This window comes from Dermacentor silvarum, chromosome 1 (genome assembly GCF_013339745.2).
Source record: "Dermacentor silvarum isolate Dsil-2018 chromosome 1, BIME_Dsil_1.4, whole genome shotgun sequence".
In the NCBI taxonomy this organism is placed as follows: domain Eukaryota; kingdom Metazoa; phylum Arthropoda; class Arachnida; order Ixodida; family Ixodidae; genus Dermacentor; species Dermacentor silvarum.
Window position 1 is genome coordinate 403,367,922 of NC_051154.1, and position 27,905 is coordinate 403,395,826.

General features: G+C 48.6%; 1 protein-coding gene across 1 annotated transcript in view; it reads left to right on the forward strand.

The window, feature by feature from the left end:
- Positions 1-4,358: 4,358 nt before the first annotated feature.
- The window catches only part of LOC125943953 (high-affinity choline transporter 1-like), a 60,391-nt gene continuing 36,844 nt past the window's right edge, over positions 4,359-27,905 (forward strand). Inside the window, exons 1-2 of the mRNA XM_049663559.1 lie at positions 4,359-4,548; positions 16,660-16,808. Of these exons, the coding sequence (XP_049519516.1) occupies positions 4,359-4,548; positions 16,660-16,808 (339 nt within the window). The remainder of the gene's footprint in view (positions 4,549-16,659; positions 16,809-27,905) is intronic.

The following is a 27,905-nucleotide window of genomic DNA, read 5'->3' on the forward strand; positions in this document are numbered from 1 at the left end:
GTTTAACGATAATAACACTGTAGTTACTTCGTTGTCTGCGACTGGTTTTATAAACATTTTACATTGATATTGTCGTCCCATATAGCGTAAGCTATTGCACTTACCCGGTCTTGGAGCAACTGAAAGAAAATAGTCATTAAACCCGTTAGCTAGATTCATGGTACTATTTGGCCTGACACGCCCTCGCACCAATAAATGCCAATAAAAATCGATGTCATTCAAAGCGGATGGGCGCAATAATTTGTCAGTATTCGAGAATAAGCAAGATACATTTAGAGTGTTGGTGAAAAAAGGCAGAGAAAGAGAGCGATAAAACCGGAGTCGTTATACGCACAGGTAACTGGACAATTTACAGATAGAGGTTTTAATGGAGAGAAAAGATGAAGGAGAGAAAGGCCAAATGCACGGCTGGAATAGATGTGTGTTATACATGATTGGTTCAAGCACGCTAACAGACTATTTAGGACTAATGGACACCCCTTCTAATGGCCACGTCATTTAGAAGCGGTGTCAATAGAAATCGTCAACTTAGCGGGCCCATCAAACGCAGTGGGATGTCCGACACAAGCTGCCGCTCAACCAAAGAAAATTGCTTATCCGACGGTGAACTTTGACACAATTTATCAGTCCAGTGCTCTAACGATTAGGCACTACGCACATGAACGCTCTGACTGAATAACACGCCCACCACACTCCATGCCTTGTGCAAGTAGCGCTCTTGAGGTGGTTGGCGGTTTCATCACGTCGCACACCAAATATTTCATTACCCAATACGAGAGAGTGCCAGCTTAACCCGCCCTTCCCTAGTGGTAGCTAGCGCTTTGATATGCTATGTGAAATTTCATCGCCTTCGTGACCTATCCAGTTTACGAGGTGAACTACCTTCGGCATCGGCCTACGGCGGAACGGATCCGGTTGCAAGGTTTCAGTGCCAGAGTGCAATAAATCCTTCCCTAGTGGTAGCTAGCGCTTTGATATGCTATGTGAAATTTCACCGCCTTCGTGACCTACCCAGTTTACGAGGTGAACTACCTTCGGCATCGGCGCACGTCGGAACGGATCCGGTTGCAAGGTTTCAGTGCCAGAGTGGAATAAATCCTTCCCTAGTGGTAGCTAGCGCATTGATATGCTATGAGAAATTTCATCGCCTTCGTGACCTACCCAGTTTACGAGGTGAACTACCTTCGGCATCGGCCCACGTCGGAACGGATCCGGTTGCAAGGTTTCAGTGCCAGAGTGCAATAAATCCTTCCCTAGTGGTAGTTAGCGCTTTGATATGCTATGTGAAATTTCATCGCCTTCGTGACCTACCCAGTTTACGAGGTGAACTACCTTCGGCATCGGCCCACGTCGGAACGGATCCGGTTTCAAGGTTTCAGTGCCAGAGTGGAATAAACGATTCGTCATGTCATCGTGTGGGGTGGTCGTGCCGCTGTCACACAGACGCTCGTATCACACATTCACAAATACTCCATTGAACGCAACACAATGGTAAATAGCCAGCTATTTTACAAGGTGCTTGGCATAACATTGATTCCCGTAGTGCCTGAGATCTGCAGAATTGTTGAATGTGTAGTGGTTGCGATAGCGTTATTTTCTGTAGCGTTCCATGCAGATTCAGGTAGAGGTACCCTTCGAGCTATACCCTATATATATGGAACTTCTTTATGTACACTTGCCTGTTGATGTGTTTGTATAAATCGAAAAGCAATATTGTTGGAGATTAACGCGATGCATCTCACCTTGCGCAGGGGGAGCCTTTTTCGTGGCAAAGCTTCGGGAAACGGATTCTACCACAATGTTGGACCCCTTTCAGCGGCGCTACGGCAAATGGATTAGCCTGATGCTCATGCCGCCGGCCATCTGCGGGGAAGTTTTCTGGACGGCTGCTGTACTCGCCGCTCTGGGTGAGGACAGCGTGGTTGCCTGCAGTCTAGACTGAGGACAGCGTGGCTGCCTGCAGCCTAGATTGAGGCTGTCCTTTTTATTTAGAGAGTGCTTGTTCCTCAATCACGCCTACAGGCATTTCAGAAACTAATTCAAAACAAGCCATCAACACTGTCTACATTGAGGCACATTTCATTGCTTTCCTTTTCGACTAAAAGCTATCGCGGCGTTTGTCTAGGCAGTAGCCTTAGTAATAAGGACAACGTCGCGAATTATCCGCCGACTGCCACCGGCACCTCACCACACGTAAGCAAACATTTCATATTGGCGCAGTAAAAACACACGTAGGCTAGTTCTCTAAACCTTTCCAAAGACAATCAGTGATGCCTTTGCGGAAATAAAGGTCATTCTAATGGTAGAGCAAGGACAGCTCTGTTTTGCTAATCCACGAGAAACCACAATGAAAAATTTATGGAACGTGTAATGTAAAGAAGCGCTTGGATTACTTGAGGCAGAAATAAATAAGCCTTAACACAAGGTAGTCATGCAAGCAGCGATGTATCTCCTCTTTAAAGACACCGGCTCCCAACTAGACTACTGCAATGCTATAAGAAAATAATTGAGGCGGGTAATCAAGAAGCATTGGCCGGGGTTTGTTGGTGCAGCTTGCAAGGGTTTCAAGAAACGCAGCGATCTAGTTGTCTGCCGCCATGACTCCTCATCCATAAATTTACCTTACTATACAAATATATTGATAGTATCACAATAGTATAATGAATAATTATAGTAGGATAATATATTAGGTATATATCTATTGTATACCATTAGTATTACAATTGAGATTTCCATGCAAGGGTGTATGTGCCAGCAAGTATTTTGTGTGTTGCGATACTACGGACCCGAGGACGCACAGGCTGGACCCTCCCACGCCTACCATCCGCGGCTTAGCCGTGTGCGGGGAAAAATAAGTCCTGGGGGTTGTGCCAGCGCCGTGGTGAGGTTCAAATCACGGTAACCCAGCATCGGTCGATGAAAACATCCAAAGCAGTGATATCAGATGATCTTGTGAACTTAAGGAGGAAGGTCTCCTATAGGAATGGGAGGCTCATGGTACCCTAGTGAGGAGAATAAAGATCGCACAAAACAAACACAAGAAATTCTACAAAAGTCTGATCCACACCTTTGCATCAAATGTGCTACCAGATTCCATTTAAACATCGTACACAAATGCACGATTAAGAGCATACACCCGGAATCCCAGTAGATGTTGGATGTACCAAATATCAATACAAGGCTCGGAAAGGTACCGAGGCCTAGCTACTGACTTCTCTAAATGTGGTGACCATCAACAGGCCTCTAAAAACTGTAGTAGCACGCTGCGTTGTCCATCTGCGGCTGTTGACATGCAGTATACTCTCGATCTTACCGTATACGTAGATGTGATCACTCTCAGAGTAAAAGAAAACATCTCCTTCCAAGAAGCGCGGAGACCCGCTTCCTTTCTTCACAGCACCCTCTATGGCTATGCACTGCGTATGGTTGCGGCACTCAAGCAGACTCCGGCACTGGCCCGGCGCACAAACACCGTGTCCACAGTAGTGCCACCGGCTCTCTCGGAGGCGTTCGCCCATGCCAGAAAAAGGGCCTTATGGACCTCCTGGCTCCGAGGCTCCGCCTCTTTAGGCGACACGTTCACGGCGAATACATTGCTCATAAAAGAGGTGTTAGGTGTTCAGCGGCCCGGAATTGAGGCGATGTACTCAACTCTTAGCCAGATGGCGCAGGTATCGCCGGTGAAACGGCGCGATCAACTGTACTTCGCAAAAAGATAAATGCCGCATTACGGGGTACCGGAAAGGGCTCTGTAAGCTACCTTATCTCTCTTACAAACACTTTTTTTAATATTGATACGGAACAGCCGCCACAGTGTGCCTGCACTGAAGCGTAGGAGGATGACGTATTCCCGATTTACACGTAGGCTAACCACCGTTAGCCTACGTGTAAATAGGCTTGTACATCACCTACACGTAACATTATTTGGTGGAGGTGGACGTTCCCCCCACCTGCCATGGACTTTCGCAGCGGTACCAACGCCGACAATCCAACTTCGGCCCCTGCTGGCAGCACTTCGTCTACGCCGCCCTCTACGCCTGCAGCCACGACCTACGTCACCATTCCCTCGGGATCCTGGCGTTTTCACCGGAGTCGGCAGTCCTGATGTTGATGACCGGCTCCGCCTGTACGAACATGTCAGCACCAGTCACAGGTGGGGTCCGACTATTATGCTTGCCAACTTCCTTTTCTACCTCGACGGCACTCCATGGGCATGGTTCCAGACTCAAGAAGAGGAGTTCACGAGCTGGGATCGCTTCAAAAAGAAGCTCCGCGACCTTTTTGGCAATCCGTTCGGTCGCCAACTCATTGCAAAGAAGGCCCTTGCCAGACGCGTACAGTCGTCGAACTAGTCCTATATGCACATTCTCGACATCTTGGCCCTGTGTAGCACGGCCGACCCGAACATGTCGGAGGACGATAAGGTTAATCACGTCCTCAAAGGCATTGCTGACGACACCTTCAAGTTGCTGGGGTTTACCAACGTCACCAGCATCGATACGATCCTCACGGAGTGTCGCCGTCTCGAGCATGTTAAAAGCCCGCCGGGTATCCCAGCACATCACACGCCTTCCCAACACAGCTGCTGCGTCATATTGTGACGACCTCTTCAACAGCCCTGCCGATGTGACATCTTAACACGCATCATTCTTCGTGAGGTCGAAGCACCACAACCGGTGGCCCTTTCATTCCCGTCATCTGATCCTTCTCCGGCGACGACCTCCTTGATACAGGCCGTCGCCCGTCAGGAGTTGTCAAACGTCGGCCTGCACCCCGTTCGTCCCGTACGCTCGAAACCTCTTTATCCTCGCCCGTTCCAACCTTGCTCCTCTTACTACTGTTATAAACAGCGCAACCCGTCCGAATAGCTCACCGTGGACGACAAGCCGATCTGTTTTCACTGCTGACGCATCAGGCATTTCGGCCGCAGCCGCTGGCCTTCTCCGACACGCTCGGCCCTCGAGTTCGTCTTTTCTACTCGCTCCTTCTAATGCCGGACCCATCATCTGACCCTGCGACACCTCTGCCACGACCCCGCTACTCCCGCTCACCTTCTCCCTCCCGCCGCCAATCTCGTTCGCCCCCGTCACACCGTGCTCCTTCTCCGATCTGTTCGCAGCACCGCCGACGGGAAAACTAGACAGTGCAGCTTTTGGAGGTGGATCTGCATTGAGGACATTGGCACGAAATCCTTGCTTGACCTTACCCGCGAAGCAGAATTTTCGGACGTGCTTGTTGACAATATTCCTGTGTGCGCGTTGATTGAAACTGGGGCGCATGTGTCTATTATGAGTGCTGCTATTCGCCGTCGGCTCAAGAATGCTCTGACGTCTGCCCTAAACCGAGCTGTACGAGTCGCCGACAGAGGGACTGTCGCTATCGTTGGCATCTGCTCTGCACGACTCACCATTGCTCAGAGACACACCGTCGCTCTCTTCACCGTCATTGAGCATTGCCCTCACGACCTCATTCTCGGTCTAGATTTTCTCGCCACTCATTCTGCCCTTATTGACTGTTCGGCCGGCTCACTTCGCCTTGACTTGCCTCTTCTTGCCGACCCTGTGTACCCGCCTCACAGCCGTTTAAGCTGCACGGATTTTATTCGCCTACCACCTAAATCTGTGACACTCGTCGACTTGCTTTACACACCAGCTATACCTGACGACAATTACATGGTCGTGCCAATTCCGGCTGGTATGCTTACTCATGGTGTACCGTTCCGCACACTATGCCGACAATTACTGGCAACTGCACCTACCTTCTCCTTGTCAATTCCGCGCTAACCGTGCAAGTCCTGCCACAAGGGATCTCATTGGCTGTAATTACCGCTCTACAGGATGGTCAGGTCGAGCCCTTCACAGTCGAAGATTGTTGCAGCTCAGCCCATACCGTGACGTCATTCCACGGCAGTGGCGCCGACATTGAGAAGATGGTTTCCTCTGAACTTATACCTGCTCAAGCTGAGGCCCTCTTCCGCGTTCTTGAAGGCTATAGCGACATTTATGACTTTGACAATCCACCCTTAGGTCCAACGTCCGTCGTGACCCATCGTATAAATACTCGCGATGCGAAACCTATTCACCGACGTCCATATCGTGTTACTGCGTCGGAGGGAGCAGTTATCCAACATGAAGTACAAGAGATGCTTGAAATGACATTATCGAGCCTACCTGTAGTCCCTGCGCTTCTCCCGTCATCCTTGTCAAACAGAATAATGGAACATGGCGCTTTCGTGTAGATTATCCCTACCTCAACAAAATCACAGAAAAGGACGTTTACCCTTTACCACGTATTGATGACGCTCTAGAGTGCCTGTATGGTGCCATCTATTTTTCATTTATCGACCTCTGGCCAGGCTATTGGCAGATTACCGTCGACGACATGAACCGAGAGAAGACTGCATTTGTTACCCCTGACGGCCTTTATCAGTTCAAGGTGATGCCTTTCGGTCTCTGTAACACGCCGTCCCCCTTCGAACGAATGATGGACTCAGCTTCAGGAGTTCAAGTGCTCCACCTGTTTGTGCTATTTGGAAGACGTCATCGTTCTCTCGCCCACATTCGACGCGCATCTCGGTCGTCTTTCAGCGATTCTTGACGTGTTCCATCGGGCCGGTCTCCAGTTGAACTCTGTGCTCCTTGACTAATCACCATCCTTGAATACCTCGTGGATGCCAGAGGCGTGCGACTTGATCCGGACAAAATTCGCGCCGTTACGAGCTTGCCTTTCCCGAAGTTTACAAAGGATGTTCGTAATTTCTTAGGGCTGTGCTCCTATTTCCGACAGTTTGTAAGGGATTTTGCGACCATTGCACGTCCCCTTACCAACCTCTTGAAGAATGCCGTCCCGTTTTCTGGGGGTCCTGACCATATCGCATCTTTTTCTCATCTCACTTCTCTCCTTACCTCGCCTCCAATCCTGGCCCACTTTGACCCGTCTGCATCAACGGAAGTTCGAAGTGATGCCAGTGGTCACGGCATAGGAGCAGTGTTAGCACAACGCCAGCGCGAACATGATCGCGTTATAACCTATGTCAGCCGACTTGAATCACCCACCGAACGCAATTATTCAATTACAGAGCGCTAATGCCTCGTTCTTGTGTGGGCTGTGGCGAAGTTTCGTCCATACTTGTACGGACGCCCATTCCATGTCATCACTGATCACCACGCTCTCTGCTGGCTATCCTCTTTCAAGGACCCCACCGGATGACTCGCTCGCTGGGCTTTGCGCCTGCAAGAACATACCTTCGCCGTCGTATATAAGACGGGACGCTTGCACCAGGATTCACATTGTCGCGCTAACCTGTGGAAGGCCTGTAACGAGCAACGCCGTGATCCTTCGTTACGAGCCCTCATCGACCAGCTTGCGTCAACGCCTGGTGACGCCTCTATTCGGATGTTTCTCCTCAAGGAGGGGATATTATACCGCCGTAATTTTGATCCCGACGGCCCTGACCTTCTGCTCGTCATGCCATCACATCTGAGTTCGACTGTCCTCCGCCATGTTCACGACACTCCCTTGGCTGGGTAGTTGGGCGTCTCGCTCACATACGACCTCCTTGATACAGCGACGGGGCCCCGTGTGCGCCGTCGCTTCTTTTGCCCGGGTCTCGCCCGATGCGTGCGGTGTTACATTGGCGCTTGTGAACCGTGTCAGCGCCTGAAGAAGCCCTCCGCGCTTCCAGCTCGATGTCTCCAGCCAAACGATGTCCCGCCAGAACCCTTTTTTCCGCGTTGGTCTAGACCGTCGCTACGGATTACGCTACGCGGTACGCCATCACCAAAGCCCTCCCGATAAGGGTTCTTTAACGTGCACCTACATCTAAGTACACGGGTGTTTTCGCATTTCGCCCCCATCGAAATGCGGCCGCCGTGGCCGGGATTCGTTCCCGCGACCTCGTGCTCAGGAGCCCAACACCATAGCAACTGAGCAAACACGGCGAGTACCACACATCTTTCACCGTCGATGAGTAGCTTAAGCCCCGGGACGGTGCTTCTACCGCCGGAGGTGATGATACGGAACAGCCGCCACAGTGTGGCTGCACTGAAGAGGAGGAAGATGACGTGTTACCGATTGGTATAGGGTCACCATTTGGCCACCGTTACCCTACGTGTAAGTGCGGTGAATAGGCTTGTACATCAGCTACACGTAACAATAGAGACACAGAAGTATTAGAATGGAACGTCAGGTGACTTCTCCACTATCTTGATTATGTGAATAAATCCTTTGTAGGCTTAATCCTAAGGTGCTCTGTGTTGAAGACACACAGCCGAAATCTCCACAATGATTCCAGCTTATATGCCATTTTTCACAAAGACCACGACGAAGCTGTCACTTCGTTGGGCGGTGTGGCTATGATAGTCGATAAAGGCGCCCCTTGCCAGCTATTACAACTCCGAAGATCTCTTGACGCCAGTGGCGTAGCCAAGGGGGGGGTTGGGGGGGTTCAAACCCCCCCCGAAATTTTTTGCACCCCCCCCCCCCACTAACCCACCCTTTGCTCTCGTCGCTTCGCGCTGACATATTTCAAGAAACCGGTGCTACTTTCACACTTTCGTTCCTGGGCGCTTCCGTTTGGGTTGGTAATTTACAGCCAATCATGTCTGCATATGGAAAAAAACTGTCACGGTGTTTGTCAAGGCCTTGACACTCTGTGAGGTTTTGGGCGCGAATGTGGCGGCCGCATTCTGAAACAACAAATGCGCAACAAATGAAGCAACAAAACAAATGCGGCAGCCGCATTTTAGATGAAGGCGAAAATGCTCGAGGCCCGTTTACTTAGATTTAGGTGCACGTTAAAGTCTCCAGGTGGTCGAAATTTCCGGTATACATTTCCACCGCTTCCCTTCAGGTGCCGGTTAGGCCGCGTTCGCGTATAGGAACTTGGTCTCGAAGCTGGCGGAAGCGGCAAAATCTTGCAAAAATCCGCCCGCCTAGGCAAAACAGGCAGAAAAACAGGCGGCGAGCCAAATTGGTCTCGGACCGATTTTTTCGCCATGGCGAAGCGGAAACGTGGCGGAAAGTCGTTCTGCTCGACCGGAAGCTACACTAGCATGTAAACTTCAGGTCGTAACATTGAACATGGCACCAAAAGTGTAGGCTGCAATGCTGATCGACGCGATCAAGAACCACCCCTTGCTCTACGACAAGAGAAGTACTAAAACGTACTGTCAGCAATACTCGCGATAGTATTCAACGTCGCGCGACCGGAGGCGCGGCAACGAAGCCAACGGAGTCGCGTGACCCAACTTCTCGCGCTTTTGCAAAGCCAGGCGAACCCACCACCGCCGTTTCCGAGGTTTTCTTGTCTTCCGTTTATTCATTGTCCATTTCTAGAAAACAAGTAGGTAGAAGTATAAAAGCCATTTCTTCTTCCACTTCCATGGCAGACTCCTCGTTGGCGCTCTATAATTCTCCTCGCACGTGTATACGGTATGTTGCAGAAGTCGCGGGGTGCCTTTCTCGTCGCGACGATAGATTGCATGGGAGTTTAGGTCTCACGTAGGACGCGCAGGCTTTGGCGAGCCCCAACAAAAGGGCCAGCCCGGGTTTTAGCTGTGGTGTTCCCGTTGCCCCTTTGGTGTCCTGCAGGCGCCGACAATACGAAATGATGAAATGTTATTACAACTTGTAAATGAAAGCTATTAAAGAAATATTATCACGCCTAGGCACCAAACCTGTGACTCAGCGTCAGCGCTACCGCGCCGGTGTGCGGAGAATTACGGAACGCCAACGAGGAATTTGCCGAAGGTCGCAGATGACACGCGAATTTGCGTAAAATGATCACTTTTGATGACGGTGTACGTGGGTCAAAGAATGAACATACCGCTCGAAATAATGCGATAATGAGCGCCACCACGCCGACAAACGTACGCAGACTAGATGGATGTGGACGAAAGCGGCAGCGGCGGCCGCGGTGGTAGCAAAACAAATGTGAACTTGGACATGCGCGGAAAAGATTTTGCGGCCGCTTTGGCCTTTCCGGCCGCTTTGGCCTCTCCACCCGCTTGCCGCTTCCCAACTGTGAACGTAGCCATAGTCTGCAGCGCAGAACGTCTCTCGTTTGCGATTGCGCCCCTACGGAAGGCTGGTAGTTACTGTTGTGTTGCTGAATCCCCAACCAGCAATTGCGAAAGGCTGGTAGTTGCTGTTGTGTTGTGGAATCCCAAACCAGCAATGTGCCCACCAAAGGGTTGATGCCAGCAGTGAAATTCCACCGACTCGCAACAGAATGCACGAAACAGACAGCCGACAAGCATGGATTACATGTGCGCAGTAAAGCGTAAGTAAACTCTTGTTGCAGGCGCTGACAGTTCTCGTCGGAGTTCACGCGTCCTGAGAAATTGATTATCTGCACTATGCACTGAACAAGACCGGAGTTCGTTCCTGCATCACTAGTACACCAATCAGTCGAGATTCTGTGAGGCACAAGGCCGCTTCCTGTTTGCACCGGCCTAAGTGAAGCAGAAATGACTCGCACGCACTACTTAAAATGCGTACACATGCCATGACGTAAAGGCAAATGACGGCTGCACGCTCGCACACAGCGGAAGACGCAGCAGCCCATGCACTTGCCACAGGAAATGCAAGGCGACGAAAGCTTCGTAAAAAAAAAGCATTACTCGTTTTTGCGCGTATTTAAGTTTTCTAGCGCAAAGACGCAGCGAACAAGCTATTGCTATGGGAGTAGGTATAGCCTGGTAACACGTGCATTTTCACATGTATAGCCGTCCTTGACCTGTGAAACGCACTTCGCCCCGACGAGGACGACGCCATCCACGCTTAACGGAGATTAACAATTAATGATGTCTTCTCCGATCGGGCGGGTCGTCTCAATGATGCGTTTTCGAAGACTGGTCCATTCAGTGGCGCGATGAGAGACGGTTGCTCCAAACGCCCACTGTACCTGTCGTACTTACTGTATTTTACTGAGCTTACATTAATTTTTATTTAATTTCTTCACAAGCACTCACTAGAGCACTGCACGGGCCGATTTTTTCAGCCCGGGCCCGGCCCGGGCCCGTTATTACGTTGGGTGGCCCGCCCGAGCCCGATCAAAACTTTTGTGGCGAGACCCGGGCCCGGCCCGGGCCCGGAAATAATCTGCGTTACCCGCCCGGCCCGGCCGGCCACCCCTTTACCTTAGGCCCGAGCCCGGCCCGAGCCCGACTCTAAACTGGCCCGAACCCGGCCCGAGACCGAAAAATAATGTTTTTCAGAGTTGAGTCGCCCGAGAATAACTCACTGCACGTTACATGCACACCACCAGAAAGCCTGAGCCCGGCCCGGGCCCGGGTCAAAAAGCACACGCCGTGTCCGAGCCCAGCCCGAGCCCGTGAAAAAACAGTTCTTCCTGGCCCGGCCCGGCCCACGGGCCCGGGCTTTCGGGTAAGCCCGAGCCCGTGCAGTGCTCTAGCACACAAACACGCGAGGGGGGAGGGGGGGTCCCATGTCTTTGATATACATACATAGAGGGTGCTTAAACGACCGATATTTATTATCGATCACGTCACGTAGAGGAAAGCGGACGCTTGCCCCCCCCCCCCCCCGGTCGGGCCGATGAACCCCCCCCGAAAAAAATTTCTGGCTACGCCCCTGCTTGACGCATTTGCTGCCCAAGCAGTGCTGCTGGATAAGCTAGTCACAACTATTTGTATCTACTCGTATATCCCTCTCAGCTTTGGAGAACCGAACTGCAGCGTTTTATTCATTATCTTCCTCAATCTTATATGGTCATTAGAAATGCAAATGCACACAACACCATGTGGGGAGGCTTGTGACGCGAGAGGCCTCTTAAAAAATCGAAAGCTTCCTCGTTTAATCAAGATCATGCTTGTTAAATTAGAAAGAGCCAACTTTCTACAAACATACACATTAAATATACTCCTTTATAGACGTGGAGTGGAAAGTTATTAAAAACCCTTACGAAAGTGCTTTTAAACCTAACAAAATTGGATGAATGCTCTCCACAGGTAGCCCGATGGAAATTCGGCGCAGCCAACTGAAAGCTCACGGTTTTGACCTGGAATGACTTCTACACAACTCATAATGATGACGCTTTAGGATGTTTAACAGCGTTTGTATTTATCCAGCTTAAATATGTATCTCAAAGACAAGTCGATTGCCTGCAGGACGACAGATTTCATAATAGAATGACGAGTGTAAGAAACGCCAAAAGCAAAACAAGGCTTAGAGCGCTGTTTGACTTTCTAACCGCACAGAAAATCATCACTTTCAAGCAGATAAAGTCACAGGATAGAATTACGCGCCGCCGTGCTAAAAGGGAAAGCTGGGGCAGTATTCTGTGACGGTTCGCTTTGGAACCTATTCGCTTGCGCGAACGTCATTGGCTGGCGCTTGGCTGTTGTCATTCCTGGTGGGGGTGACCCCAAAGTTTGTTGTCACAGCAGGTAGTAAATCATATGCAAAGCGAGCTCGTCGTATGCAGCGAGTTGAATCGCGGAGAAGTGGTTCGCTCGGGGGTTGCGTGCGTGGTTGCCAGTGTTGCTAAGGCAACCGTGGCCACCAGCTAGTCTCGCGTTGGCCGACGGGACGACCAGGCGAAACAGAGACGGCTATGGCGGTTCTCTTGGTCGTGCTGCTGGCGAGCGCCGGCGAAAGAGAACGGCAACGGTGCGGCTAGAGTCAGCATGACGCGTTCGACATGGGCGAGAAAGAGTTTCGCGGGCACTTTAGGCTCTCTAAAAACACAGTGCGATGGCTTTGCGAGGAGTCTCTCGGACCATGAAAATTTGGTGGCTTTGAGATTGTGACGAAAGTGCTGTGCGCGCTACGTATTTTTGCCACTGGGAGTTTTAGCACGGCGTCTGCAATGAAGACGCGATTGGGCTGTCGCAACCGTCAGACAGTCACATGATTACAGCCGTCGCCAAGGCCACTACGGTTGTATACGTAAAGTATCTCGTGCGCCCTACATCGCGCAAAAGATAGCCCCAGTCAAGGAAGGCTTTCATGGCTGTGGCAAGATTCCCTAAGTTGTGGCATGTGTGGACGGAACTCTTATTCAGATCGTCCGCCCTAATAAACTCAGGCCCAGCGAAAAGGAATCCCATTGGAGCCGCAAAGGGTATTACGCCTTCCGGCAGAACGCCGCTGGTTGACTGGTGTCCCTCGCGGCGCACGTTCCACTCTTTCTCCGAGTGACGTAACAACCAGAGAGTGAACAAGTTCTAAAGCGAACCGTTACAGAATAGGGTGCCTGGCAAAATACATCTGTCACATCAGTTCTTACACGCATAACAGGAAACTATGCAACAGAGTTGAAAATTTAAAAGGGCCGCAGTATCATCATATATGTTTAGTAAATACTCAGATACCCTCGAAAGCCAAGGTGATTTTCTCGGCGTGTGCTTCGAACATATTTGCAGTTCATGTCACCACTCATACATTCTTACGGTATCAACAAGCAGTGCGACTACCCCTATATTGAAAAAGTAGACGAAATGAACGATGCAATCGTCCAATCAACATGGCTGAATTTCAGCTTTTTCTGAACTGTTGTAGCAAGTAAGCATCAACAATCGATTGAATTGTTTGCGACATCATCAGTCACTTCAACCTTGAAACTCACAAAACACTCCTGACGCCTTTAAACGTTATATGGCCTGCTGGGTACATTCTGTCGACCTTCAAATAATTTAATTCCACTTCTCATAGAGGCAAGGACTCGTCTTTATCCAGCAGTTAGAGACCTGTATTACTCACGAGCTGTCACTGGAAACTGTTTCACAAAACGGTAAATCAATGCCTGCTCTATTATCTTAGGAAATACTAACAAAATTCGAAACACTGTACAAAATACACGCAACAAAATACTAGACCCCTTACAGTGTGGTTTCAGGGAAGGTAGATCTACAACAGAGTACTTGTTCGCATTCAGGCGACCATCCGGAATGCTTTTACACACAAACCGTTTTTTTTTTGTATCAGTATTTCTTAAATTGGGAGAAGGCATACGATACTATGTCGCGCCTCGGAATACTTTGTGATCTCTCGGGAGTGGTATCCAAGGCGACTTGCTGAGCGTTATCGAGAGTTATTAGCCCAACAGAGCGTTTCGTGCAATAGTTGGTAATGTTCTGTCTCGACCATTCAGGCAGGAGACAGGAGTACCCGAAGGTGGTGTGCAAAGCCTGTGCTCTCTCCATTATAAAAACAATCTCCTTGCATAGTGTCATGCCACGCACAATGTCTTATTTTGTGTAAGTAGACGGTGTGCAGATTCGATTCAAATAATCTAACCTTTCTCTCTGCGAGCAACAAGTACAGTTTGGCCTGAACAAGTACTTGTTCCCACAGTAATACGCTTGCGCATCAAGGTCACATGCCGGCGTGTCCTATGCAGCACTGGGTCCATCCTTTTCGCAATACGATGGTCTGCGCCCGTAAACGAGCATCTTTACGGCTAAGGACTTTGCAGTTTTGGCGGCTGTGAAACATATCTAGAAAACGAAGATACCAAAAGCAATTATACTCATTGACTCTTTAAATGTGGTAACATCTTTAGCGTCCCTCCCTAAAAATAAAACTCTTGTGCGTAAAAGTAAAACTCCTGTGTAATAGTAAAAATCCTGTGGCGAAGCAGTCGTGTCAAAGTGTGGTTTTACGACCACACTTTGCTCACAGTGATGTATTCCGCTATTCTTTTTTCCCTGCCTTGATTGAAGTTTGGAACGCGTTATCAAGCTTTGTGGCAAATGTCGGTGATGCTTGAGAATTTGAAAATTGTTGAACACGTATTTCTGCGATTTCGCTGCCGCTTGATATTCCTGTATATATGGTTTGTCTGTATTTAAAACCTCCCTGTAGGAACCCTCAGTTGACAGTATGAATTAAATAAGTAAATAAATGAACTATATTCACTCCTCAAAAAGGAAAATTTGCTATCCACCCACCGCGTATCACGAAGCTAGAAAGGAAATGCGTACGGGTTTCTCAGAAAGAAAGATTTGCAGCTGAAGAAATATTCGCCATTGCTGGATGTCAATTTTTCCCCATCATGAACATTCCTCCACTTTGTGGGCTTCCTTAGAACAGATTTGCCCTACTCAATCCTGTGTAATACATGCATGCCTAAGGAGCATGTCACAATACGCTGAGTGCCCAGGCATTGAGGTGTCGAGGGGAATGCTCTAGCAGACTAAACCGCCACATAAATCGAAACATAAGCCAGCAAAATTTCTACAGCTCTCCCTGCGATAGACTTGAGGTTCTATCTACGGGAAGAGCTTAGAAGCTACTGTCACAGCTTATGAGACACTGAAACATTTATTAAGCTCCACGTCGTTAGGCCACAGTTAGGGGATTGGCCAAACATAAAAAGTCGCAGTTTCTCCCGACAAGGGAAGCATTTATTGGGATAGCAAATTATTAGGCAGATATACGAGGTAAGGTTAGCCGTTTTACAAGCTGCATAAACTGCTTTAAACATTCGCGCACTAACTGAATTAACAAGCACGTTGTCGCGCTCGCACAGGCAAACATGAGCATACCTCTCCTCGATGACCACGGTTACTCGCTGTCGAAATGCTGGCGTGATTAAGAGCGGCCGAAGCGGCGAGCGAATTCCCCTTCGTTCTGCCTCTCGCTTCAACGCGAACTAGGCGCGCGAGAACAGCGCGCACGAAGCCGTGAGCTTCGGCAGCCTTCGAACTCAGCGCAGGTTGCCTCCACGGTAGACGCCTCAGCTGGAGTAGAGCTGCGCACTAACCTGCCCCCTTCCCCCCTACTAGCGAACGCACAGCTACCCGCGCACGTGAGAAGACGGCGCGCACTCTCCTCGTCTTTCTCTCTTGCCAGTGCGAGAACACACCGCCGCATCAAGCTACCGAATAGAATAGGCCATAGCACTTAGATTAGGCCACGCGTATGGCACATACTACTGAGTGTTGACAGGTGGTGAACAACATATCTGTAGTAAATAGGACGAGACACTGCCCGCCCCCCTCGTCTTGCTGGGATGTCATAAATTAAAACCTGAAAGAAACAAAAACACTTTACGATGCCGACAGCATATTCCAATCTATACAGCAATATTCCTCGGCAATGCACCGCTTTTTGACAGCAAATACTTCAGCTTTTTAAATGACGTTCTTGTAGAGTATGTTCGACATCCAAGCGATCCGTAGCACGGCTTCTCATGAGAGGTTGCTTCGGCGACAATAGTAACTATAGCACGTGCTTCCAGGCCTCATGCGTTCAAGCGCCCGGATGAGACATTAGTGTAACTAGCAAGCTGTTACTGCAACAATTTCAACACGTGACCGCTTCGCAACATCTATTTTCGATCATAGCAGACCCGACTTGTCGTGGTGATATTTTCAATACATATATATTTATGCATCTATACAGCCCCTTATTTAGATATCTTTGCAGCCATATTACAACCGCTATTCGTGTACCATCGTCAACTCGTAAATAACATGTGTCTGGTGTTCTTTAGCCAGAACTGGCGTTCGCGCGAGAACCCACTTGTTGAGATTCGCTTGGAAACTAATGTAAGCAAGCTTGTTTTTCAGGTCGGCTATTCCGTGTGGTCATTCACGTTAAACTGTTTGTGTGAACCACTTTATGTTGCGCTTGCATAGATGGAAACTCCCGCTTACCTGAAAAATTTGTTGCATTCTTTTCGGCGTCCAGGATCGACCGTGCAGGTTATCGTGCAACTTGATGCGGGCATGGCCATCATCATTTCCGCGGCCGTTACTTTCTTCTATACAGCTCTTGGCGGCCTCTACTCGGTTACGCACACGGACTCTTTTCAGGCTGGCTGCATCTGTCTTGGCTTGGTGAGCAGCAGGTCTCGGTTGAACCTTACAGTGAAACACATACGACACTGCAGCTTGTATTTTGGGCGATGTAAAGCAAACGTTGCTGGTTTAGTATTGTTTATCTAACCTTTGTTCTTTCATACCTTTTTCCAGAAGGAGTGCACGTCTAGTTTAATAACAACACAGCGGTCAAAACAATTCCCGCAGGGGCGCCTGCGTAAGCAGGCGTTTGGTGGGTTGCGACACCACGGACCCGAGCACATGGGGGTCGGACCCTCCCACGCTTAACCGTGCGTGGCTTAGCCGTGTCCGGGAAAAAGGGGATCCTGGGGGTTGAGCCAATGCTGAGTGCTTGGACCTTTATGGCCCCTCGGTGGAGGCAACACACCTCTTTGGCCTCCGCTTCACGTAGACGGCACCCCCGGACTGACCCACCCGGGGGAAAACGGTAGTTGCCTTTTCCTGTCTCTCTCTCTCCAATCTTCGCCTATCCCTCTCACCTTCAATCTTTCCTGTCTTCTCTCTTCCATTTACTTCCAACATTCCTGGCAGCAAGGGTTAACCTTGTGTGTTATGATCTACCTTGATTATAACATATGCGGTTATAGTAACAATGTACAGTTGGCATGGCAGTGCTTGCTTCATAACAATCTCTGCCGTGTCCCCTCGTTGGGCTCGGTGGTGGGTGACTGGCATTGATACCGAACAAACAACTCATTCCATGGGACCCTCGAAACCCTTCTCACCTGATCGTCCCCCAAAAAGGGGGCGCACCGATGCAACCTTTGAATTCTTTTTGAAGAAACGAGACACATTCCCAAAGTATCATGTGATTCACTGTGAAAGCACTGATAAAAAAGCAACAAACATTTCACCCTTCTTGGTGTCAAAATGTCTCACGGAGGTAATTGGAAGTGGCTACAAAGCCACCAAGATGGCAACTGGGGACCTTCTCATTGAAGTAAAAGACAAGATGCAGTGCGAGAAACTAACAAACCTGGTGGCATTTGGCGATAAAACCATATCTGTTAGTCCACACCGAACAATGAACACCGTCAAGGGTGTGGTTTCAGACGACGACCTCATGGATTTGACTGATGAAGAACTCCTGAATGGATGGAAAGAAGAAAATGTTATAAATGTACAACGCATAAAAATCAGGCGCGATAACAAAGAACTACCAACCAAACACATAGTACTTACTTTTGGCTCTAGCACACTCCCGGATGCAATCGAAACAGGCTACCTCAAACTGCGTGTTAGACCCTACATCCCAAATCCACGACGCTGCTACAAGTGTCAGAGGTTTGGTCATGCCTCTCAAAGCTGCCGAGGACGACTAACTTGTGCGAAATGTGCTACAAAAGATCACTCTGCTGATGACTGTACTGCTGAGGCCCATTGCGCGAACTGCGATGGCAGCCACCCTGCATATTCCAGATCTTGCGTAGCCTGGAAGAAAGAAAAGGAGATCATTACTATCAAAGTCAAAGAAAATATCAGTTTCCGGGAAGCACGACAGCGTCTTTCACCTGCATTTTCGATGAAAACTTCTTTTGCCGAAGTGGTGCAACAGGGGGCAGCACCACGACGGACCCCGGCGGTCGCCCAAGGCACGCGCAGCGTATTGAGGCGACTTCCACCCGCCCCCATGGTGGGAGCAGCTGAGGCTGCCCTGCCTCCCTCGAAATCGGCCACACCAGAGGCCTCTACTAGCGCTGGCAGCAGCCATCGCAGCTCAGAGGCTAAGGAGGTTCCATCGGCCTCCGGGCTGGTGAGGCCACAGCCTTCGTCCCTCGAGGCGAAGGCTACACGACGTACACATCGCTCGTTAGAGCGAGTGTCCAGCGCTTCACAAGAGGCTATGGACACTACCCCAAGCAAGGTGGTGCAACCAGCACCTAAAGAGCGGCCAAATTCTTTGGACCGCTCTAGAAAAGACAAAACCAAAATTACAGGGCCGCAAACGGCTCTGTAATCTAAGGCAACACTTCCTTTTTGTCCACACAGCACCAATTTACTTTCATTATGGATACACAAATCATTCAATGGAACGTCAGAGGCCTTATTAGGAACCTCGACGATGTCCAAGAACTTCTTTACCAACACAATCCAAAAGTGCTGTGTGTACAGGAAACGCACTTAAAATCGAAACATACAAATTTTCTCCGACAGTATGTTACGTTTCGTAAAGATCGCGATGATGCTCTCGCATCATCAGGCGGTGTTGCCATTGTAATTCACAAAAGCATAGCATGTCAACGTTTGCAGCTACAAACGCCCCTTGAAGCAGTGGCAGTTCGACTTGTCCTTCTGAACAAACTCATCACCATTTGCTCGCTTTACATACCCCCACATTACCACTTACACAAACATGAATTTCAGTCCTTTATAGACGAATTGCCAGAACCTTATCTTGTTCTTGGCGATTTCAATGCACACAGCAGTCTGTGGGGCGACTCTCGTATCGATGCGCGAGGCCGTCTTGTTGAACAATTTCTTTTTTCCTCTGGTGCGTGTCTCCTGAATAAGAAGGAACCTACATTTTACTGTATCGCAAATAGAACCTTTTCTTCTATTGATCTTAGCATAGCTTCCCCGTCTCTATTTTCAGAACTTGAATGGGAAGTTATAAAAAACCCTTACGGGAGCGACCATTTCCCAGTACTGCTGAGAGCAACAAGACAATATGAGTCACCACCACATGCCCCCCGGTGGAAGGTTGATGCAGCGGTCTGGGATAAATTCCAAACTCTTACCAGTAAACTCTCGTGGGCTGACATTTCATCGCTCGGAATTGATGGTGCCGTCGAGTATTTTACTAAATTCATAATTGATGCAGCCTCTAAGTGTATTCCCCAAACAAGTGGACTTTCTAGCAAACGTCGTGTTCCGTGGTGGAATGAACAATGCCGGAATGCACGTAGGCAGCAGAACAAAGCATGGAGGCAGCTTCGCGATTATCCTACTGCTGAAAACCTTGTAAATTTCAAGAAAATCAAGTCCCAAGGTAGGAGAACACGCAGACAAGCCAGGAGAGACAGCTGGAAAACATTTTTATCAAGTATCAACTCGTACACGGATGAGGCCAAGGTTTGGAGCAGGGTCAATAGAGTAAGAGGACGACAAACACATCCACCTCCCCTGGTACACACGCAGGGAGACAGCCTTGAGGACCAAGCGAACCATCTGGGTGCACATTTTCAACATGTGTCCAGTTCCTCACACTATTCACCAGCATTTATAAGATATAAAACAGCTATAGAAAAACAAAAAATAGACCGAAAGAGCACTGGGAACGAGCCATATAACCTACCTTTCTCCCTAGCAGAGCTGCATGCATCACTCACCTGTTGCAAGCAATCTGCCCCAGGCCCTGACCGTATACTATATGACATGTTGAAAAACCTACCCTCTGAAACGAAGAAAACCCTTCTCTGTCTCTATAATTCTATATGGACCTCCGGCGAGATCCCCTCTGCCTGGAAAGAGGCCATAGTGATCCCCATCCTGAAGCAGGGCAAGGATCCATCGTCCGTATCGAGTTACAGGCCCATAGCTCTAACAAGCTGCCTCTGCAAGGTCTTCGAGAAGATGATAAACCGCCGTCTGATACATTTCCTAGAATCAAACAAGCTCCTTGACCCATACCAGTGCGGTTTTCGCGAAGGTCGATCCACCACTGACCATCTGATACGTATTGAGGCACAGATACGTGAAGCTTTTGTTCACAAACAATTCTTTTTATCTGTGTTCCTAGACATGGAAAAGGCCTACGACACCACATGGCGGTTTGGTATATTGAGAGACCTTTCCCACTTTGGTATACGTGGTAATATGTTAAATGTCATTGAAAGTTACCTGCTGAATCGCACATTCCGTGTTCGGGTTGGCAGCGCTTTATCACGACCTTTTGTGCAGGAAACTGGAGTCCCACAGGGTGGGGTGCTCAGTTGCACTCTCTTCATTATAAAAATGAATTCCTTGCGCCTATACATCCCACGCAACATGTTTTATTCAACGTACGTCGATGATGTACAGATTGGATTTAAATCATGCAACCTTGCAATCTGTGAGCGGCAGGTTCAGCTTGGTCTCAACAGGGTGGCTAAATGGGCAGACGAGAATGGGTTCTGCCTAAATCCACAAAAGAGCACCTGCGTCCTTTTTTCTCGAAAGAGAGGACTGTACCCTGACCCCGACATTGACCTGCAAGGACAGAGTCTACCTGTAAAAACGGAACACAAATTCTTAGGCATAATTCTTGACACAAAGCTAACATTCATACCACACCTAAAACATCTAAAAAACAAATGCATGAAAACAATGAATATTTTAAAAGTGTTGTCACGCACTACATGGGGTAGTGACAGAAAGTGTCTGTTAAATTTGTATAAAAGCCTCATACGAACACGCCTAGACTACGGGGCCATAATTTATCAGTCAGCCACCCCAACCGCGTTGAAGATGCTGGACCCCATCCACCATCTAGGTATTCGATTGTCTACAGGTGCCTTTAGGACAAGCCCTGTGGAAAGCCTTTACGTGGAATCCAATGAGTGGTCCCTCCACTTGCAGAGGACCTACACAGCTTTCATGTATTTTCTTAGAGTGAATGCAAACAGTGAACATCCCTCATATTCCACCGTAAATGATTTGTCCAGCTCCCACCTCTTTCATAACCGACCTGCAGTAAGAAAGCCCTTCTCGTTGCGTGTGAGAAGTCTGGCTGAGGAAATGGATGTCCCACTCTTTGAACATCGTCTAATGACACCCACTATACAGGTCTCACCGTGGCAGTGGCAGATTGTCGACTGTGATTTGTCATTTTTACATGTTACGAAGCACGCCCCGGTTGCACACATTCGAATGCATTTCCTCGAACTGCAGCATAAATACTCCTGTCCGGAATTTTACACCGATGCATCAAAGTCTCATGCTGGCGTCTCTTATGCAGCGGTTGGCCCATCATTTTCAGATGCCGACGCCCTGCACCCACAAACGAGCATTTTTACAGCAGAGGCTTATGCAATACTGTCGGCTCTTAAACATATCAAGGACTCTAAAATACCCAAAGCAATCATTTACACAGACTCGCTGAGCGTAGTAAAAGCTTTAAAATCTCTTAAAAGGCACAAAAATCCCGTAATAGTATCGCTTTATTCATTCATATGTAGTATTTATGCGTCTGGGCAGCATGTTGTGGTGTGCTGGGTGCCAGGACACCGAGACATCGAGGGAAATGTACTGGCAGACCAGCTTGCCACATCCATCGAGGCAAAAGCTGGCAACACATCTATGCCCGTCACTGTTCATGATATGAAGCCATATCTAAGCAAGAGACTTCGGGTCCATTGGCAGAGTTTGTGGGACGGCCAGACTCATAACAAGCTCCATTTAATTAAGCCCCATTTAGGAAACTGGCCATCAACCACGAAATCTAGAAGAAATGATGTCCTATTCTGTAGGCTCAGAATAGGACACACTTACAGCACGCATAATTACCTGCTGTCTGGAGGCGAACCACCAACCTGTACTAGATGCGGGGAAGCACTTACTGTACTTCACATCCTAGTACAGTGTCCATTAATAGAACCTGAAAGAAAAAAGCACTTTGTTCAAGCCTATAAAGAGAATATACCCCTTCACCCAGCTATGTTTTTACATAATGACCCGATATTTCCGCACGATTCAGTTTTAGCCTTTTTAAACGACCTCGACATTTTGCAAGTTTTTCGCCCGAGAGATTCGTAGTGGCATCCTCTTTCAGAGGACGCCGCTGCGACAGCATATTTGAAATGCACTCTCCTCCAGGCCCTTGCTTCTAAGGGTCCCTGTGAGGCAGTAGTGCCTTGTATCCCTTGCAACTTTTTTATACTATATTATATTCATTGCGCCTCTATCACGTCATTGTCATGATCTTAGTATTTTGTCTTTTACGCACCTTTAGTGCGCAGGATTTTAGGCCCCTTTACAGCCACCCTACACCTATCCACTGTCACTGATCATACCATTGCTCACTCAGTACACCACGTCTTGGCGCTCTTTGGCCATAGCTGGCCCTTGCGCCACAAAACAACATATATCATCATCATCGGTCAAAACAACACAAAAAGTATGCACATCCAAAGCGCATGATGGAATCTGTGTTGAGCAAAGCTTTCATGAAGTGGCTTGTCAAATGCTATAGTTTTGCCCACTTCAGTGCTGTGTCGTTGTAAAAAAAACTGGCGTACGCCCATGTGCTCTCGCGCACCCATGTTGCACACGGTCACACACGTGCAGATCTAGTTGGAATGGGCACGATAGAAGCATACGTGCGATCGGGACGCAATAGTCAAAGCAACGGTTTGCGGTGCTGCGTGACCGAGGTTCGATCGTACTAAATGGCACACTATTTAATTTCTTTTTAAGTGTGAGCTATTCGGGAAGATAGCAGCCACACCCCGCAGCCACAGTCAGGAAGGTCTTCGAAGGTTCGCAACCAAAGCTTCGCTTTAAAATGATGTGTTAAGTAATCTTGTAATTCGCCTTCTCCCCGCAGAGGCGTCTGCGTAAGCAGGTGTTTGGTGCGGTGTAACACCACGGACCCGAGCACATGGCGTAGGACCTTCCCGCGCTTAGATTGCGTGGCTTAGCCATGTCCGGAGAAAATGAGGGGATATTTGGGGTACAGCCGACCTAGAATGCCAGGATGTGTGAGGCCTCGCGCGGTATATATAGGCAATGTACCTCTTTGGCATAGACTTCACGTAGACGGACTCACCTATCTACGAGAAATTTGGAGTCACCTTTCCCTGTCCCCATATGAGATGTCTTGTTTTCGTATCTCCTTTCTTACAACTGTTCTGACTTCTTTTAACTTCTATTTTTCTCAAGATTTCTGGCAGAGAGGGTTAACCCTGCGGGACTGTTCTTTCTTGATTATGGAAGTTAGGTTATACTGGTTAGGTATGGCTACTGCCGTATATATCGCGCGCTCCATTATAGAGCCCATTGTAGGTGGCCAGCGTAACCGAGGCGGACCCACAATAATTATTCTCAAAACTGAGTGAATTTAAAAAGTTTCTGGTCATCGAATCAGAAAGCGAAACGGCAATACAAGACATGTGCCCATTTGCTTGCCAAAACTGTGAATGAGTGCACTTAGAAAAAAAGTATGCAAGGCAAAAAATGCACACGGGAAATCTGCTCGGCTAAGTGGAAATAGCGCAATAGAGCGCAATACTGAAGAAAAAGCTAAAAAAGTGTGCACGTCAAATCTATGTAACCTCAAATCTCATGCTAAACTAGGGAGTAGTAGTCGCCAATAAGTTGCTCAAGACCATTGACACTGAAGAAACCTTAAGTATCCAAAGTGTGCAGACGGTTCGAATGACTGTGATCATAAAGGACGACACAACAAATCGGAACAAAACTTGTAATATTCACGTTTGCCAACCAAACAACCCCTACTACCATTAAAGTTGCTCATCTCTAATTGGGATTTAGACCTTATATACCAAATCCTCGTTGCTGCTTCAAATGTCGGAAGTATAGGCACAACTCGCAAGCCTGCGGGAGGAAGCCAACTTGCGTCGAGTGCAGCCTATGATGCCGAATAACACGAGTGAAGAAATGAGCTCAAATGCGCCAACTGTGAAGTTGATTGGCGCCAAATGGCGCCAACTAGATTGGCGCCAAATGCGCCAATCTAGAGTGGCCACCACTCTAGATCATGTCCAGTGTGGAAAAAGAAAAACGAAGTGAACGCAATAAAAACCAAAGAAGACGTTAGTCACAAGGAAGCAAGCAGAGATTTCCCAGCAAGGTAATTTCTCTCAGGTGATGCAAAGATGCCATTTACCGCTCACGATATCTGTTGGCACTCAGGCAGAATCTGTTTTCATCACTGGGACCTTATAGAAAAAGTCGGTAGATGTTCACTTTGCTCTTCCCTTCTCAGGTCCCTACTGGGCCTTGCAGCGCAGACGAAACACGTATCAGTGACGGTGCTTTAGGGCTGGCCTTTTTCCATGAAGTTGGCACCCTCACCGAGCACCCTGAGGCTATGCAAGTGTCTTTACCAGACGCACATGATACGGTGGAGATCTTTTTGCCGGCAGTAAGCCACCCAAACAGCCCGTCACTCCATTTGGAAGGTATAGAACGGGCAGAAATCCAGTCACGGCCGCTGCAAAGGGCACGTGAGAGAATATCAAGTTGTCAACATCGCCCAACCTAACCACGTAGTACATATAGAACGTTTTGTAGTGCCTCATAAACCTGTAAATATGATTTTTCACATTAGTGTTATAAAGTACATCCTAATATTTAAATAGCAGATGATTTTTATTCCAAACAGAGCTCACCGTTTTCTCATTGGTTTCTCTCGATCGACTCTGCAGCCTTGCAGCGAGAGCCACACTGGAAAAGCGCGATACCTTTAGAAGGGTCCTGAACCACCCCTCGGAGTTCGTGAAATCCCGCGGATAGCATGTGCTGCTGCCAACATCTCAGCCAAATTTTGCAGTCCTGCGCGGCAAGTTAATCTCGTAATCGGAGCGCGAATCACCTTTTTCTCATACACTCTTTGTAACCGAAGCATTCTCCTCACTATTTTCGGGCTGCAATATTTCGTCTTATAGCTGATTACCATACGCCGGTGCTCTTGGCCAATACCTGACATCAATCATAGAAGGCCATTTGAATCAGTGAGTTTCTTCCTACTGTTACTGTGTTTATTTATTGACGAAGTTTCATAATAGTGTTTTAGTTCAGCGTTTCTACGCTCTGCTCCATTCTGTGTTGCCCCACCGAGCCACAACGGAGCTGCGGCCTGATTTCATGCTTTAGCTATGCGTTTAGAGCATTGGAACGGACCCTTACATGCTAACGTAATAATATAAATTATAGCACGTGTGTTTGGAGTAGCTTAAACTCATAATGAGTCACATGCTTTTATGACAGGAGGATTGACCGCCTCATCTGTATTATGACATGTTCGTTTCCGGGAGAAGCCCTGAGACCCAACTCTTGCTCAACCGAAGCTCTCCCAGCTTTTTTTGAAGTACCTGGAGTCTTCGGGGAGTCATTCAGGTGGAGCTGCAGGAATCTTGAGCAAATTAACAGGCAATGGTCTGCGTGTCACCACCTGAAGTGCTCTACAGCTTCTTTTGTACCTCGCAAATTTAGGGTATAGGTACCTTACGACATCTCGGCTTAGTCAGGACCCTACTGAGAATTTGTTCGGAATCGTCAGGTTGCAACGACCACCCGACACCCACTCAATATCGCATTACAATGAACTGCATGCCCTTTTACAGTTTAGTGACAACCGTAAGATACGGGACTAAGAGTCTATGTGCAGTAAGCGACTTGCTGGATACCAAAGTGAACAGCACCAGCTGCCTTCCCAGCAGCAACTTGTGGGATCAAGTGGATACTCATTGCTTCGGGAAACATACCTGGCGCCGAAGTGGCGTTGTCTAGAGCGGATCATGACCGACACATAGAGAGAAGTGACTCTCGCGTAACTTACAATGTGTCAAGATATGTTGCACGAAGGTGCGTAATGAACGCAAACTGCCAGGCTTGCATGGATGGTCTGACCAAGTCATCTGGAGGTGAGACTCCTAGGCTTGCTGCACTCTCACTGTACAAGGGCAGAGGCAGGTTTCTCTAGCCACGTAGCATAAATTTTTTCTTCGTCAACATGCTGTAAGACATGTTCACAGAATGTTTCAGGAAGATGCAACTGCATGCCAATGGTATATTGGATGTGCTGAGCCTCGTGAAGACAAAATGAACGCGCAAAATTGGTTGCAGCGAATATGCAGCTGAGTTCACTCAGAATGTGATCAGCTTTTATATTACAACACGGTTGCATTTCTTTACAAATGATATCAATTGTGAAAAACACAAGAAAAGAGATTGATGCACCGAAAGAGCGCCAGGAGTTCGCGAGAAGAGGTGCTTTTTCATAACAGATTGTGAACATGCAGCCTTGGAAACCTACGTTTCTTGGTGCGCGCATTCTTTATTATTGCGGTAGCAATTATATGGACACTTCAACCAGATTTCTGCCGTCGTCGTCGCCGTTGTCGTCGCCGTGAGGTTCTGTATAGATTCCAAGGGCGATAAAACTGTCGCCGCGCGCCGTATGCGCGAGTGAAAGTGCGCGGGGGACGCGCGCTGTCACGGAGACGAACGCACGGCGGAAAGCAAACGCAACCGTCGCGCGAAAGGCCGTGGGGGTATGGGAGGGAGGGAGGCGGCTTCACCGCTGTGCTACTTCACCAAAAGCTTATCTTGCAACCGGGCGCAAGGGGAACTGGCCACTCAATCTCCCACGCGAAAGCAAGAAAGCGGGGAGGCAGCGCGGGAGGAAGGGGGGGGGGGGGGCAGCTTCTCCTCTGGCAACAACTTCTCCTCTGCACAACCCCTCTGCACTTTGCCCGGCGCTGGCGGTCTCCCGCACCGTCTTTTATGTCCCCACGGCTCTGACCTTCGTATGCGCTGTGAATTCGCCGCTCAGTTTCCGTTGAAACGATTGACCGCTCGAACAATTCGCCCGCTGCGGCGGCTGCACTTGCTGCCAGCGTTTTGACAGTCGTTGTCTGCTGTCATTCGGTGTGATCTATTCTTGTTTGCTTGTGCGCGCTGACACCACGCTTCGTAATTCAGTTAGTCCAAATGTGTCCGAGTTTATGCAGCCGATAAAACTACTATCCCTACTCTGAATAGCTCTCTACTAATTTGCTATCGAAATTGATGCTTCGCCTTCCGGGCGAAACTGCGACATGTTTTCATTATAAAATAACATTGTTATTGCATAAATGTACCTGGCATTTCCTTCCTTTCCATGCCATGACATGTTAACGTTAGGAACGCCGTAATGCACATCCAGCTAACCAGGTTAGCTCGTGAAGTAGTGATGCTTGAATATTAAATTTCGTGCATAGATGGGGCAAGGTGAAGAGGTTTGCTTTACTAGAGGACACTTGCGCACTGTAGACATTAGCTGCGGAAATATGACTAAGTGTTGTTTAAATTCGACGCGGTGGAGCTCGTGGAAGCGCGGCCTTTATGACCGCTACAGTGGCGAAAACACACAGAACATTTTGCCGACCAGCA